Source organism: Myodes glareolus, chromosome 17 (assembly GCF_982192425.1).
Source record: "Myodes glareolus chromosome 17, mMyoGla1.1, whole genome shotgun sequence".
NCBI classification, from domain to species: domain Eukaryota; kingdom Metazoa; phylum Chordata; class Mammalia; order Rodentia; family Cricetidae; genus Myodes; species Myodes glareolus.
In genome coordinates, this window is record NC_142042.1 from 25,186,381 (window position 1) to 25,201,173 (window position 14,793).

Consider the following 14,793-nt stretch of genomic DNA (forward strand, 5'->3'; position numbering starts at 1 on the left):
AGTGACGTGACACCTCTTCCGGTCCGCCGGATTATGAATGGCGGTGGGCGGGGGGCTTCCCAGACACATTTGCTTCTTGATTATTTCTAGTTTCCCCCACCCCTCGGGGCCTCACTGGAGGCGAGTGCTCCTCAGGCCGCGGCTTCCAGAAGGAGCCTCGGGATCCCGGCTCGGGCTGGGCGGGAAGGCGCGGCGGCCTGCGTCGCCCACACGCTCTCGCGCACTCCCTGCCTGGCCGCGCCCCTGCGACCAGGTAAAGAGGGCGCTCCGGCTGGTCGGCCCCTCCATGACCCGAGGACCGCGCTGTCCCTCAGGGATCGGCGGGGCTGGGAGCGAGGTGGGACCGGGGAAGTCTTCCCAGCCCCGCAGGCGCCGCAGACTGGTAGCGTAGGTGCAGGTGGAGGGCTTCGCGCCGCTCCCCCGAGTGACGCGTGGGCCACTGCTGCCAGCCAGCCAGCCAGCCCTCCGGTCGTCCTGCGTGTGTAAAGGAACAGGGCAGTTTCACGGTGTAGGGGTTTGGGTGGCCATTTGCAGTTAGGTGCAGGGAAAAGACCCCTTGCAGCACACTTTAACTTTTCCCAAAGAGAAGACTTCCGTTGCAGCCCTTCCTGATTGGTCGCCGTAGTGGATACTGTTTCACAGTTACTCCAACGGATTTGCTGCACCTGGGGACGTTGGCTTATACTATCCCTATCAGAGCAGCGTTTCTCTTCAGTTATTAACTTGAACAGAAAATTTGAGATGAGCTTGCATGAAAATTGCTTTGGCCTAAATAGTGAATACTCAAACACATACCGCCCCAACTTTGCTTTTTGAATTACATGACACCCCCGCCCCCCAGATTCCTTGTCACAAATCCTTAAGGTCAAAAAAGAAAGAAAGACTAATGTGTCTCTTTCCAAATTATTGCCAAAGGATGTGGCGTTTGTCAAGTTATCTTGTGCTTTTCTACAGAAAGGGTGTTTCGAGGAAAGAATACAGAAACTAGCAACAACTGTAATGATTTTAAACATGTAAATATGGTCCCTGAAATGCCACGAGAATAAACTGTTATAATACAACAACTGATTTGCTGTCATACTTATAGACAAAACATTAAGCTATATAAGGGATTTTTTAAATAATTGCTTTGTGGGAGCATACACTATGTAAATGATTGCCTTAAGTATTCTCATTTCTTGAAATTGCATTTCATTTGCACCTGAAGGCTTCATTAAGAGGCCTAACTTCAAACATAAGATTTGAGGTTTGAACATTGTTTTATGTTCATTAAAAACAAAAGAATATAACCTTTACACTAGTAAGGAGAGATGGGCTTTCAAGGGAGGAAAGATGGGATGTAGTGGTATACAGGGGGAGGGGAAAAGTGGAAAGGATACTTCTGTATATTTGTTACTTTAAACAAAGATACAAGCAGCTTTGTGGTTGTGGCCCTTAGAAGTGTGGTTTTAATCCTGTTATTCCTTCTAGCTTTTGTTTCAGCAAGACACGATTTGAAATGAGCACAAACAACAATAAGCCAGCTGGTCTTACTAATAGCAGTAATTGGGCAAACTTTAAAACATCTGGTACTAACCAGGTGACACTAGTTTTCACAGTTACCTAGTATGTGTTGCTTTCATCCTTAATTTCAAAATAACTTACTGGATTCTGCTATGGTCACTTCTTGGAATGCAGGGGTTTAAGCTTTGTATCCTAAAATAAGTATTAAGTATTGTTTGCTGAGATAATTCAGTGGGTTTTTTTTTTTCAGGCTTGCCGATGCTGTCAACATGTTTACATTTCATGCTGTCAATCCATGTTAACCAGAGATCAGATTTAGCTGCAAGCTTTATTTATGACTCCATAGCAACGGACACCTCTTTGAATCTCCAGAGAGATTATATACTTCTTCCGTAACTAAGATTTCAGTAAGCATTTCACTTCCAAACATTCCTTATTTCATAAAAATTTCTTGCCCTGCTAAGAAAATTGCTAATTTTAATCAATTAGCCTCTGAACTATCATCCTACATGATGTAATGAACTCTAAAAGCTTCATCTTCTTTTCTTTTTTCTTTTTTTTTTTTTTTTTGATTTTTAGTTAGAGGTAGTTGGCTATTTATCTGTGGAGGGGCATTTTTTAAAAATCTGTATTGTAATAGAGAACTGTGGGGCTTGTAGCAAACAGTGCTGCTTTGTGAGAAGTCTGAAACATGAGCTAAGTTCTTCACTCAGTATATTGAACATTCTCTGATGGAGAGACATTGAACAGGCATAAACATTTCAGTATTTGAGAGAAATTTGTAAATGCTCATACTTCGTCAAACTTTTCCGTCTAATACAGCCTCCTAGTATGTATATCAACTTAAGAATTTTCCGTTTATATTCCACCATTTTATGACACCTTGGTTCTAAACCTTAGTGCCAAATTTTCAGTGTTTATGGAAAAACACTTTTCAGTTCAACACAGTCCACACATTTCCTGGGAAGAAATTTGAAAATAAAAAACATCAGTTGAATTTTTTCCATTAAAATTTATGCATTTTGGTAGTGTCACTAGATAAAGAACTTGTGACTAAATTATTAATGTCTAGTAGGGGCTGAGGTGTGACTCGGTGACAGAGTGCTTACCTATCACATGTGAGGCCCAGGGTTTGATCTGTAGCAGTGCCTAAAGCAAAAGAAGGTAGCTAGTATTTACTTAGGGGCTTCCTATGCGGCCATCGTTGTCCGTTACCATAGCACACCGTAAGGAAGATGCTATTACGGCCCTCATTTCATAACTGAGATAAAGGAAAGTTGTATAAGATGAAGGAAAGCTGTATAGCTCCTGAGAATCAGAGCCAGTGTTTAATCCCAGTTTATTTGTTCAAGAGTCTGGGCTTCTACTCATCATTAGATGTGTGCAGACTCCTTAGTAGTTAACAGGTTCCTAGTTTTTCTGTCTGAATATCAGTTATTTATGTCTTTGTTTCCTTGTACACGTGTTTGGATGAACTCCGCTTACATCCATCCTGACTCAACTCATGTAGGTGAATGTAGTTCTTAATTTTTATTTACACTTAGCCTAGATTAAGTTAGAAGAGAAAATGGTGTCAAAAATGAGGCTAATGTTGTATCAGATGGAGGTCCTCAATAGTATTCTTGTACTTTTGTTGGCAATCATTTGTGTATTCATTTGTCTTTATCATTCATTTCATAAATTAAAACTTGAGTATTATCAATCATTAAAGGTGTCCTGTGATATACTAACAAGGCAAAGAATGCTGGACAACAATCTAAGGAGTGATGGGAGTGTGTTTTCAGTTCACATGGTCAGGAAAGGCTTCTTGAGACAATAGGTGCTAGAGAACTCAGCAACACGAGGAAGGGAAAACGAACAGCTAAACACAAAAGTTCTCAAGCAGAAGATTCTGGCATCCCTGAGGAACAGGGAGAAGTATAGGTGAAAAGAGAAAGGCTATTAAATAAAGTCAGAAAATCAAGCAGGGGTCACAATAGATTCACACTGTTTAAGTGTGCTGAGGGACTCTAGGTAACCTTGTGCGGGGCACATGTCTTTAAAGATGATTGTTGGAGAATAGACTTGTGGGAGAAGTGGGGGAAGTAAGATGTATCACATCCTGCAGGAGCTGGTGGTGACCTGGATTAAAGTGGTAGGTAGTAGGAGATGCTAAGGAGCTAGGTGACAGATAGTTTAGGTGTGAGAGATAAAAGGAGTTTGTGTGGGGCTTCCATCTTTGAGGTAGGTGAATAGTGTTGGTGTTTGATCAACAACGGGGCCGTAAAGAAAAGGAACACATTTAGAAAAAGATCTAGGTGAAATGTCAAGAAGCCTGGAACTCAGGCAAGATGTGCCTGAAATAAATGTTGGTGTCAGATAATACTCAAAGATCGCATAGAATGGTGCTGTTGACATGTGACTTCTGTACTGGTCATGGAATCAGTCAGCAGCTGTGACTTAACGTGAAAGGGGAACACAGCATAAAATAATCTGATTTATTTAGTGTAATAGAGTAAGTATTCATGATAATACTGCAGGTTTTGCTGCTGCTCTTTCTGCCATTGGCGATTATATGTACTAGGCCAGTGCTCTTCCACTGAGCTGCATATTAGCCTTTTTTATTTTTGATTTTGAAACAGGGCCTTCTTCCTAAGTTTCCCAAGCTAGCTTTGAATTCACCATGTAGTCCAAGGTGGTTTCAAACTTGTGATCCTCCTGTGGAATTAGAATTTGAGCCATGAATCATTGATTTTTTGAAACAGGATCTCTCTGTAGCCCTGCCTGTCCTGGGATTGACAACATAGACCAGACTGGCCTTGAACTCATAGAGATCTTTCTGCCTCTGCCTCCTGGATGCTGGGATTAAAGATGTGAACCACCATACCTAGCTAATATTTTTAATGAAAAAAATACACAAAATACTGATATCTTGCTGCATAACATGATTTTTGGTTTGTCGTACAGAGCATAATTTATTATGTAATATTGAGTTGTCAAAGATCTTGACTTGAATTTTGAACACAAAACATTCCAATTGACTTTTAAAATTCTGACTGATGAAGAAGTATGTTTATTTTTAATGTTTTTTTCTTCATTCTCTCTTTCCCCTTCTCCTTTCTCCCTGATTCCTTAGACCTTTACACACAGACATAAATGGGGTGAGGTCTTAAAAAATTTGAAACTTTTTTTTTTGGTAAGGCATGATTTTCTCTACATGATCCTGACTATCTTGAGTCTCAGTATGTACATCAGGCTGGCCTTGAACTCACAGAGCTCTGTTGCCTCTGTCTTAAAGGCATGCTCTACCAATTTTAGTAGCATATTAAGTATTTTGTCAATGCTAAGATATATTAATTAGAATTAAAATGCCAAATGTCTAAGTCTAATAACTATGATTAAATACAACCATTTTTAAACATATCCTTGAAGATATTCCTAAGTGATGTGTCTCATTTAGTCTGCCTGCCAATTCCCAATCATGTTAATGTAAGAGATAGATGCATATTCTGTCAGTTGTATTCGGCTCCTGAAGTTTGTTTTTGTCTACGGTCATTTCCTGTCAGTGACTGCAGTATGGCATATGCCAGGATTGAGAAGGCAAGTGACAGGTCTATGCTTGACAGAAATCTAATAAGGGGCAATGCAAGCTGTGCTCTAGACACCTTGAGGACCCTGAAATTGACTCTTGAGGGTCTGTCTTAAAATTCATCATGTAGCTAGGGAATTACCAAAAGAAAAAAAGAAGGGAAAAAGAAATTTCTTTGATATTTATAAACTTTAAGCCAAAACTACGCTCTGCTCCTTAAAGCAGTGCAAGCCAAAACAGCCACCAAATTTGTACAGATTTGTTAAATGTGTAATATTTAACAGTTATACTAGTGAGTACTGAGGAGGAATTGCCCAGGGAGAATAATGTTTTTAAATGCCACAATTATTAACCAACATTTTGATCTCCAAGGTAGGGGAGAAAAAAGCCACTAATTTTGCATTAAAGAAAACACTTAAGAAATCGATTGTACTTTACATTTTCTCTTGGACAGCTCATTAATTTTTCTGATTTCACCATGGGAAAGTATTTCTATTTTATTTTGTTGACGTTTAACATTAGTAAGTACAGTGACTCAAATTTTTGGCTTATATGTAAAATGCCTTTTTCATATTTCTTTTATACCTTTCTACAAATACACGTACACCTTTCCCCCCACCACACACACACACATACATGCACACACATTTTTTTTCTCTACAACACTCTCTTCTTGTTAGGTACTTCTAAATACTTTTAAAGAGTGCCATCTAGTGTCCATTTTTGAATTGTGGTTTATGGATTAGAATGTGATCATATCTGGGCCAGGGATTCAAAAGCCAAGAGTCATAATTGACAGAAGCCTTAACGAAATTTTACCTCCATATACACATCTTTCAAACAACTAGCGGTGTATATTTGTACATGCATTCCTTCAGCAAATACCTGTTACAAATGTTTAGCAGACTATTTTACATATAACAGCTAACAAAATACTCTTACAGAATATGCTAATAGTCTAGTAGACTAATAACATGCTGAATAAATAGTGTCTCATGGTGCTAAGTGCTGTGGAAGAATTAAAGCATAGAAGACAAAGTAAAGCGTCTAAGTTGTTGGGGGTTTATAATATAAGAAGTAGCTAAAGAACATTTTAGTAAGATGCTGCCTATTATTAAATATCTGGAGCAGAGCTTTGTATTTTGAAAACACCAAGTATGAAGATCTTGAAGTTGGAGTGTAGACAGAGTTTGGGAGAATCTTGATTTGCTTCAGTAAGCAATGTAAAAAAAAAAAATGAGATGAACTCAAAAGACATAAAACAATTATCTCACGATCTGTGTTGGCACTGGAGAAGGTCTATTATTTCAGCAGGATGGAAAAATTATACAGGACTTGAGCTGAGTGGCAGAACTTCATTTTTAACAGAATAAGTTGTGGGGAATGGAGGCAGAGTGAGTCAGAAGCAGTGCAAAGGGTGTGAAATAGTTCTGTATTTATACCCAGAGATCCAGAAAAGACTGGCTAGGGGAGGGGTGGTAAAAGAGTACTAAGTGCTTCCTATTACAAAGTATCTTAAAGCCATTACTAAAAATAACATTGAATAAATCTGTAACTACAAATGCTTAACAAATAGACTGGGGAAAAGTTTCCTTTTGAAAGCCATTCATCTTTGAAGTAAAAGTTCTTAGATATAAATTCTTACTCTTTTTTTTGAAAAACACTAATCTTCTAGCTTCTAAATTGTTATATTTGAAGGCCTGTAACTATTTTTGTTGCAGGTGACCCGATGAAAACAGAAAATGAAAGGCATTAAGAAAAGCCCTGCAGAAGAATCTCTGTACCTGGAGTACTCTCACCAAACAGAAGGGTGCATCTTTCCTCTCCATACCTCTGTAGCTCTGTTTCTATTATCGTACTGTGACTGCAAGGTCTTTACTATTTGCTTAGTCCTCTCCGAAGAAAATGCAGACACTTCACTCCTGAGAGAGGTGCTGTCCCAGGATCTGGACATACAGGTTATTTCAAGGCAGGCTCTCCCACCAATCGTCCAGAATTGCTGTCTGCCTGCGGTGGTAGAACAACCAGACGTTTTCTGTAGAGCAGGACTTGCTGTTGTCCTGAGACACATAATCCAGAAATCCTATGAAGCTGAGCCATCGCGAAAGGAAATTTTGGAACTTCTGGGTTTTAAAAAGACTTGTTTGAAAGCCTGTGCAGAAGTAAGTATATGGTTTCTTCTGTTATTTATAGCTATAAGTAGTAACATTCACTCCAACATGATTCTCACTTCTTGTTTTTACTTATCGGAGAGTTAAAAGAGTTCTTTACTTATGTCATTGTTACAGGGCAATATTAAACAATAAAAATTTAGGGTGTATTTTATGAAGTTTAAATACAGTGTTTTAAAATAATGTCTCCCCTGTCCCCCCGCCCCCTGTTATATTGAGAACCTTTAAAAGAAATGTTTATATGTGTGTTCTTTCAAAGAAATATTCGTATATATATACATACATACATATATACATATATATGTATGTATGTATATATATATGAACATGAGGGTCTCTCTCTATATATTTATATATTATCTATCTATCTATCTATCTATCTATCTATCTATCTATCTATCTATCTATCTATCTATATGTAAGAGCTCAAGTCAAAGTGCCTTGTAAGCCCTGAGGAGTTTTAAAGGCTTTTGGGGTATCCTTGTTACTTTTCTGTTCTGTTAAGGTGCTACACCCAAGGCAGCTTATAAAAGAAAGAGTTTATTTGGGGATTGCAGTTTCTGAAGGTTAGAGTTCATGACCATCATGACAGAGAGTGTGGCAGCAGGCAGGTGTGGTGCTGAAGCAGTAGCTGAGAGCTCACATTTTCAGATACACCCTCAAGGCAGAGAACTTACAGGGCAATGACGTGAGTCTTTTGAAATCTTGAAACTGTTCTGCAAAGCCACATTTCCTCCAACAAGGCCACACCTCCTAAGCCTTCCCAGACAGTTTCACCAACTGGGGATTAAGTGTTCAAATATATGTGCCTATGTGTTTATTCTCATTTAAACCACCACACTCTACTTCTTAGTCTCTACAGGCTTGTGGCCATATCATAAAGCAAAATGCATTTATTCCAACTTCAAAAGGCTCCACATTTTTCACAGTTGTAATACTATTTCAAAGTCCAAAGTTTCTTCTGACACTTTAGGCAATCTTTTAATTGTAACCGCATTTAAAATCAAAAAGCAATTTATGTACTTCCAACATACAATGACATGGAATTTATATTACTATTCCAAAAGGGAGTGAGAAATACTGGACCAGTGCAAGACTGAAACTTTGAAGGGTCAACTCCAGATACTGTAGCTCCATGATGGCTTCACTATTTGGACCTAACTAACTGCAACACACTTCTTTCTCTTGACCGGCTCCCTCTATCTGCAGCTCTTCTTGACAGATATCTCATGGTTCAGGTATCTCCAACATCTTGGAGTCTCCAGCACAATCCAGGCTTCACTTTCTCAGCTTTATGCAATGGTCTCTTGAGGCTTCCATACAGGGACTTCTCTGCCATACACCTGGCCTCAATGGCTCACCTTAACCATGGAGGATGATTTTGCAATCCCTTAATCCTTGTATCCTTCATAACACTAAAACCAGACCCATAGGCTGCCCACTTGGGATGGAACTTGACTCCCTCCTTTAATTACATTTGCAGTAACTTCCTTTGTTGTTGGTTTTTAGGAACAGAAATCCCCTCAAGCATTTTATTCTACAAGTTGGAAGCTAAACTGGGTGGGCTCTTGTCCTGAGGGCACCCCTTCTTTTATTCCATTTTGCATAGGGCCTGTACTGATCTTATTGAGCTTGGGTCCAAGGTTAAATTGTTAAATTTCCTGGTGCTCCCTTCTCTTTTCCAGCTGCACAGTGTGTTTCTTTTTGTTTCTCTTGTTCTTTTTCCCTTTCGATCCACATAAGAATGATATTAATAACCGTGGGACATAGTCAGTATTAGGCTTTCTTGAAATCTCAGCCAAGGAAATTAGTTCATTACCTTTAAATTTTGCCTCAGGCAGATTCTTTTTATTTTTTTATTTATTGATTTTATTGAGTGTATATTTTTCTCTGCTCCCCCCCTTCCCTCTCCCATGGTCCCCATGCTCTCAATTTACTCAGGAGATATTGTCTTTTTCTACTTCCCCATGTAGATTAGATCCATGTATGTCTCTCTGAGGGTCCTCTTTGTTGTCTAGGTTCTCTGGGATTGTGATTTGTAGACTGGTTTTCTTTGCTTTGTGTCCAAAAACCACTTATGAGTGAGTACATATGATATTTGTCTTCCTGGGTCTGCTTTACCTCACTCAATATGATGTTTTCTAGATCCATCCATTTGCCAATAAATTTCAAGATGCCATTATTTTTTTCTGCTGTGTAAATGTACCACATTTTCCTTATCCATTCTTTGATTGAGGGGCATTTAGGTTGTTTCAGTTCTGGCTATGACAAACAATGCTTCTATGTACATAGTTGAACACATGTCCTTGTGATATGATTGAACATCCTTTGGGTATATACCCAAAAGTGGTATTGCTGGGTGTTGAGGAAGGTGGTTTCCTAATTTTCTGAGAAATTGCCTTACTGATATCTAAAGGGGCTGTACCAGTTTGCACTCCCACCAATAATGTTCCCTTTACCCTACATCCTCTTCAGCATAAATTGTCATCAGTGTTTTTGATCTTGGCCTCAAGCAGATTCTTAGGACACAGGCAAAAAGCAGCCACAAGAATAGTTTCTAGCCTCTGGAATCTTTTGAGCTGGGACCTTCATAGTCTGTATTGTTCTCAGCACTATTGTCTTCCAAGCTCCTACTAGAATGGCCCGTTTACCCTTTCTGATAGCATTCAGCTTCTTTCCTAGTCCAAAGTCTTTCACAGTCTTGGAAAAAACTTCCTAATCCTTTCTTAATAGCTGTACTAAACTGTGGACCAACGATTCAAATACATGAGCCTATTCTCATTCAAACCACCATGGGAAGTAATGACTTATTTAATAAAAAGATACAAGAATACAACAGCTAAATCATTTAAAGTATCAATTTTTTTTAACTCATTGTAATGTTTTCTGATCTAGCATAGAAGCCAAGCCCATGAATGCTTTAACCAATCACATAAATTATTTAAACTCCTCTTATATTTTGGTTGTGTGCCTAGCTGTGAATGGCTGAGCCATCTCTCTGGCTCCAAGCCACTTTTATTTCCCAATAACAGCTAATTTTCTTCAGGATATGTAGAAACAAGCAAATGGCTCATGTCTTGTTTGTCTTATAGGTTAGTCAATGGACCAGGCTGTGTGAACTTACCATCCCTCTAGCTGTTGAGAATTTTCTCCAAGAGTCTTCTGATCAGCCCCCAGCTATCCCTGAAGAAATCCTACAGCTCGAGAGAAAACTCAGTGAGCCTGTCAGAGTACACAATGATGACAAACTCCGCAGACAGAAGCTGAAGCAACAGAAGACTGCTGGAGTCACGCCGCTATCCAGCAAAGGAAAAGCAAAGGGCAATGCTGGTGCCCAGCAACCATCCAAAGAGTTGGCTGGCTCAGCCAAGAGTCTGGAACTGAAGGTGGCATTCTCAAAGCTCACAGTGCAAGACACCACAACTGCTACCAACAGGGAGCCTTCCGACATCAGAAAAGCAAAATCCTCTGACCTTCCGCCTCTGGAGCATGTGTTTGCAGAAGGCCTGTACTTCACGTTGGCAGACATCGTGCTTTTGCCCTGTGTTCATCACTTTTTGGTAAGGATTTGTCTAGAATCTACAAGTTACTATGAGTTTCAGTTTGTCAAATTGCTTCGGTTTGAATTAGACTGTGCTTTTTACTCTGTCATAGTTCTGAGCAAACTCGTAACAGTAGAAACTGTTAATCTGTTAACTGTTCTCTAATCTGTAAAATGGTGGTCACAGGACTTTGTGTTGTAAGGTCTTGTTGTCTTCCCTCCAGAGGTACACATATTAAAGGCTTGGTCCCAGCCTGTAACAGGTGAGACCTATTGCAAGGCAACTGTGGCAATGGCTATAAGCTGGTGAACTGGATGTAGGCACTGTGTCCCCTCTGCCTCCTTCCGCTAATTTCTTTGCAAGGAGGTGAATAGGTATTCTCCACTTTATCTTCCTGCCACGGTGTTTTGTGCCACCACAGGTTCAAGATAATAGGGTCAAGTGACCATGGACTGAAATCTCTGGTCCTAGGTGGCAAAATCAATCTTTTCCTTCTAAAGTTTATGTTGTTAGTCTTTCTTTGTTCCACCAGCCAACTCTCAAATAAATGACCAGAAACTTCTTAAATTAATTTTGAAAGCTCAACAGATAGCTTAGACTTGTTTCTAACTAGCTCTCATAATTTAAATTAACCCATTTTTATTTACCTACATGTTGCCACATGACTTGTGACTTAACTCTTTTTTTGCCTGCCTGTTCCCTCTGGATCTGCTGGTGACTCTGCAGTCTTCTTCTGAGCGTCCTCTCTACCCTGAAAATCTTCCCTACCTATTGCTGTTCAGCTTTATATTAAACAAATCTGAGTGACACATCTTCACAAGTATACAAAAAGGTTACTCCACAGCATTTCCCCTTTATGGTCTAAATAAAAAGGGAAAGTTTTAACTCTAACATAATTAAACCATATAGTAAGAGCAACTATCAGGTATGTATTGTCTAAATAGAAAGGAAAGATATTAACTTTAACAAATGATACTATATACAATAAGAAAAATTATCAAGTAAGAATTACATTTACAGTATCCAGTCCATTCGTGTTTGGCAAATTCAGAGAAAATATTCCATTACTAATCCTATCTTGGTGAGTTCAAAGTTTTGTACCTAATTAACCTTCTATCATAACTAAAGAAAACTATAATTATGCAGTCTTCAATTCCATCAAAGACCCAAGAAGACTATAATAATACCTATTGATAACTGAGGGAGCTAGCCTCTTGTCAACGCTAGAATATATGGCAAAAAAAAAATCCACAAATATGGCAAGGGCTAGACTTTCTATCTGAGGGGTAAATAAGGAAACATACACTTTCTGGTGGAAGCTTTCTCTTTTACTTCATTTTTTAAAAATCCTCTCTGAAAATCTCTGTCTGCACACCGTAACATTCTTTACATACAGCTACTTATCTCTTTACATACATACATCTGTCTCCTACATAGCCATATATCTATACACAATTACATCTGTTTTCACATGGCTACATACCTTTCCTTTACATACATTTCTCTTCTACATCTCTTTTCTAGACAGCTTCATCCTCCTTGCCTTCACACAGTTACACATCTCCACACAACCACAGCTACACATCTCATTTACACAGCTCTCTCACTGCACAGCACTTTACATAATTCCTACACACAGCTCCTCTATGTAGCAGAGCTCTTTCACACAGCTGTCTTTCACACTCACACGCTCACAGCCTTCTTCCACGTCATTCACACACATACACACACAGTCACCCCTCTGCCCAGCTCTTTTCCTCTTTTCACATTAGCCCTCTAAATAATTCTACATCCCACTCCTCTCTCAACCAACTCCGGACAATTATATGTTACATTTTCAGGGCCTGAACCATTCTCCTCACACAAGATAAGTCACATAGTTTCTCTTAGGACAGTCAGTAAGGCTTGGCCATGCATGTATCTCTAAATTTATGAGGTTTCACAGACAGAAAACGACATTGGAATTCAAGACTTAACAATAACAGCTAATTGTACCTTGAGTGGTAGGGAGTATGTGCAGAAAGTTTCTTAGTGCATGAAGTTTATGTCAACCAAAGTTTACTCAAGCCTGACCTTGAATCAGCAACAAACATCTGGCAAATTGATCTCGTGGATTTATCTCTAGGGGAAACCAGATATTCATCTCCGGGGGCAACCAGTTTGATTTGAATATGTTTTGAAGTCTAAAACTAACTGTCTTTTTGACTGAAAGTACTATTAATTTCCTGTGTCAGTCTGACTAATGAAAAATATTCTAGTGTTATTTCTGTTCATCAGAATTATACAGCTCAAGCAGAAATCATCTTCCTGACCATCTACAGATACATGTGCCCAGTAAATGGAATAAATTTTTTGCAGGAAATAAACATGAATTAGTGAAGAAACACCCATAGAAGTTCTTAGGGAAGAAATGAAGTGGAATATGAGTGAAATTATAGATAGGAACAACTGATTTTCACAGCCAATGACCCCATGAACTTTACCTAGTGGGCCTCCGAATAGAGTCATTTGTCTGGTGGGTTGACCTGCTGAACACTAGTTCTTACCTTCTGTATACCTCAACAGCCCTCTGCAATTACCTGAGTAAACAGGAAGTGCAGAGCAAGCAACCTCCAAAATTATTAGAAATGACAGATACACCTGGCCACCTAGACAGACAGGTTCCTCTGCAATATTGGGGCATCCAACTTTGGCCTACAGGCCTAGAATATCTGGCAAACTTTTCTGAGAACCATGAAATATTTGAAGGACTGTCTTACCCTCGCTTGACAAAGTTTGGCAGCTGATTTTCTTTGTGTCTAGCAAAGGCAGTTTCTTGGATAGCTTTTGACACAAAGAAAATAAACCCCATATGGAGGTTCTCTGATGCCTATTATCTTCTACAAAGTAAATTGGTGCTGCCAGGAGCAGATGTGTCTCATTATCATGAAAAGCCCAATATTAACAAAACATTTTAAATGTATTCTGTAGGTCTTTGAAGTGTTTATAGACTAAAGTGTTTGTCGACTATCTAAACTATATTTCTGACCTTGAAAACATACCTAACATGAGTACAAGTTTGATTGTTAAAGTGACTAACTTCTAACCTGTATTTCTTTAATATTGTAGTTTGTAATAATTTTAAGGACTAGATTTTTACATTACATTGATAAATGAGTTGCATAGGTACAATACCTTAAACAAGAATAGAAATATATGTACAGTATGTTCTAACAAAATAACATTAAATTTGTATCAGTATATAAAAATCGATACTAATGTAATGTATTTGAGACTAGTGATTATTCAAAAGTAAACTCAACAATCCATCTTTTTTATCATTTTATACCATATCCCCTCTTTTTCTCTTCAGAAAGAGATCCTTGAATCTAGTCTCCTTTTTTTCAGCTTTTTCTCTGACTATAACCAATAACAATTTGTAACCAGCCCCCCTCCACCCAGTGATGACAAATATCCATATTGCACTGAATAACCAAAAACCAACCAATTCACATCTCTTTGGAATTTGATGTTATATTCTCTAGACTGCTTCTTGATGTCTGGGGGTGTTGATATCTTTGGAAGATCCTGAGAAAATTAGGGTAATGGTCAAGTTCTGGCTAGAATAGTCTGTGAGGCTGGACCATCTCAGCCAGCAGCCCTGAAGCTATTCTGGATGCAAACCTAAGGAAACTGCAACAGAGGCATCTGAGACTGAGAGGCTGTATCACCCGGACCACTTGTTTTCATTGTTGTCTGGTTCTCTTGCTTTGAAAACACTCAATTTTCAAAGGTAACATACATATCTATATTTACACAAGTATGGACTGTGTATTGGAAAGAGAAGCCAGTCAAAGGTGATTTTTTTTTGTCTCTTGTCTTGTTGTTATTTTAGGTTCATATCTTTATGTCTATAACTAGTATTCTTAGGGCATCTTCTCTGATCAAACCTAATCCTCTTTAATCTTGAATGAATCCACAGACTTTCATTTTCTTTGGAAACAAAAGCATAACCTCTTCTCTAACACAA

At 38.8% G+C, this 14,793-nt stretch overlaps 1 protein-coding gene across 2 annotated transcripts in view; it reads left to right on the forward strand.

Moving 5' to 3' along the window:
• The first annotated feature begins 95 nt into the window (after nucleotides 1-95).
• The window catches only part of Gstcd (glutathione S-transferase C-terminal domain containing), a 91,022-nt gene continuing 76,324 nt past the window's right edge, over nucleotides 96-14,793 (forward strand). Inside the window, exons 1-4 of one of the 2 annotated variants that reach the window (XM_048456752.3) lie at nucleotides 98-253; nucleotides 1,754-1,910; nucleotides 6,793-7,233; nucleotides 10,335-10,802. In XM_048456752.3, coding sequence (XP_048312709.3) covers nucleotides 6,814-7,233; nucleotides 10,335-10,802 — 888 coding nt within the window. In that variant the 5' untranslated portion in view covers nucleotides 98-253; nucleotides 1,754-1,910; nucleotides 6,793-6,813. Of the gene's footprint in view, nucleotides 254-1,753; nucleotides 1,911-6,792; nucleotides 7,234-10,334; nucleotides 10,803-14,793 lie in introns of both variants that reach the window. The other variant, XM_048456753.3, reaches the window with a different exon arrangement.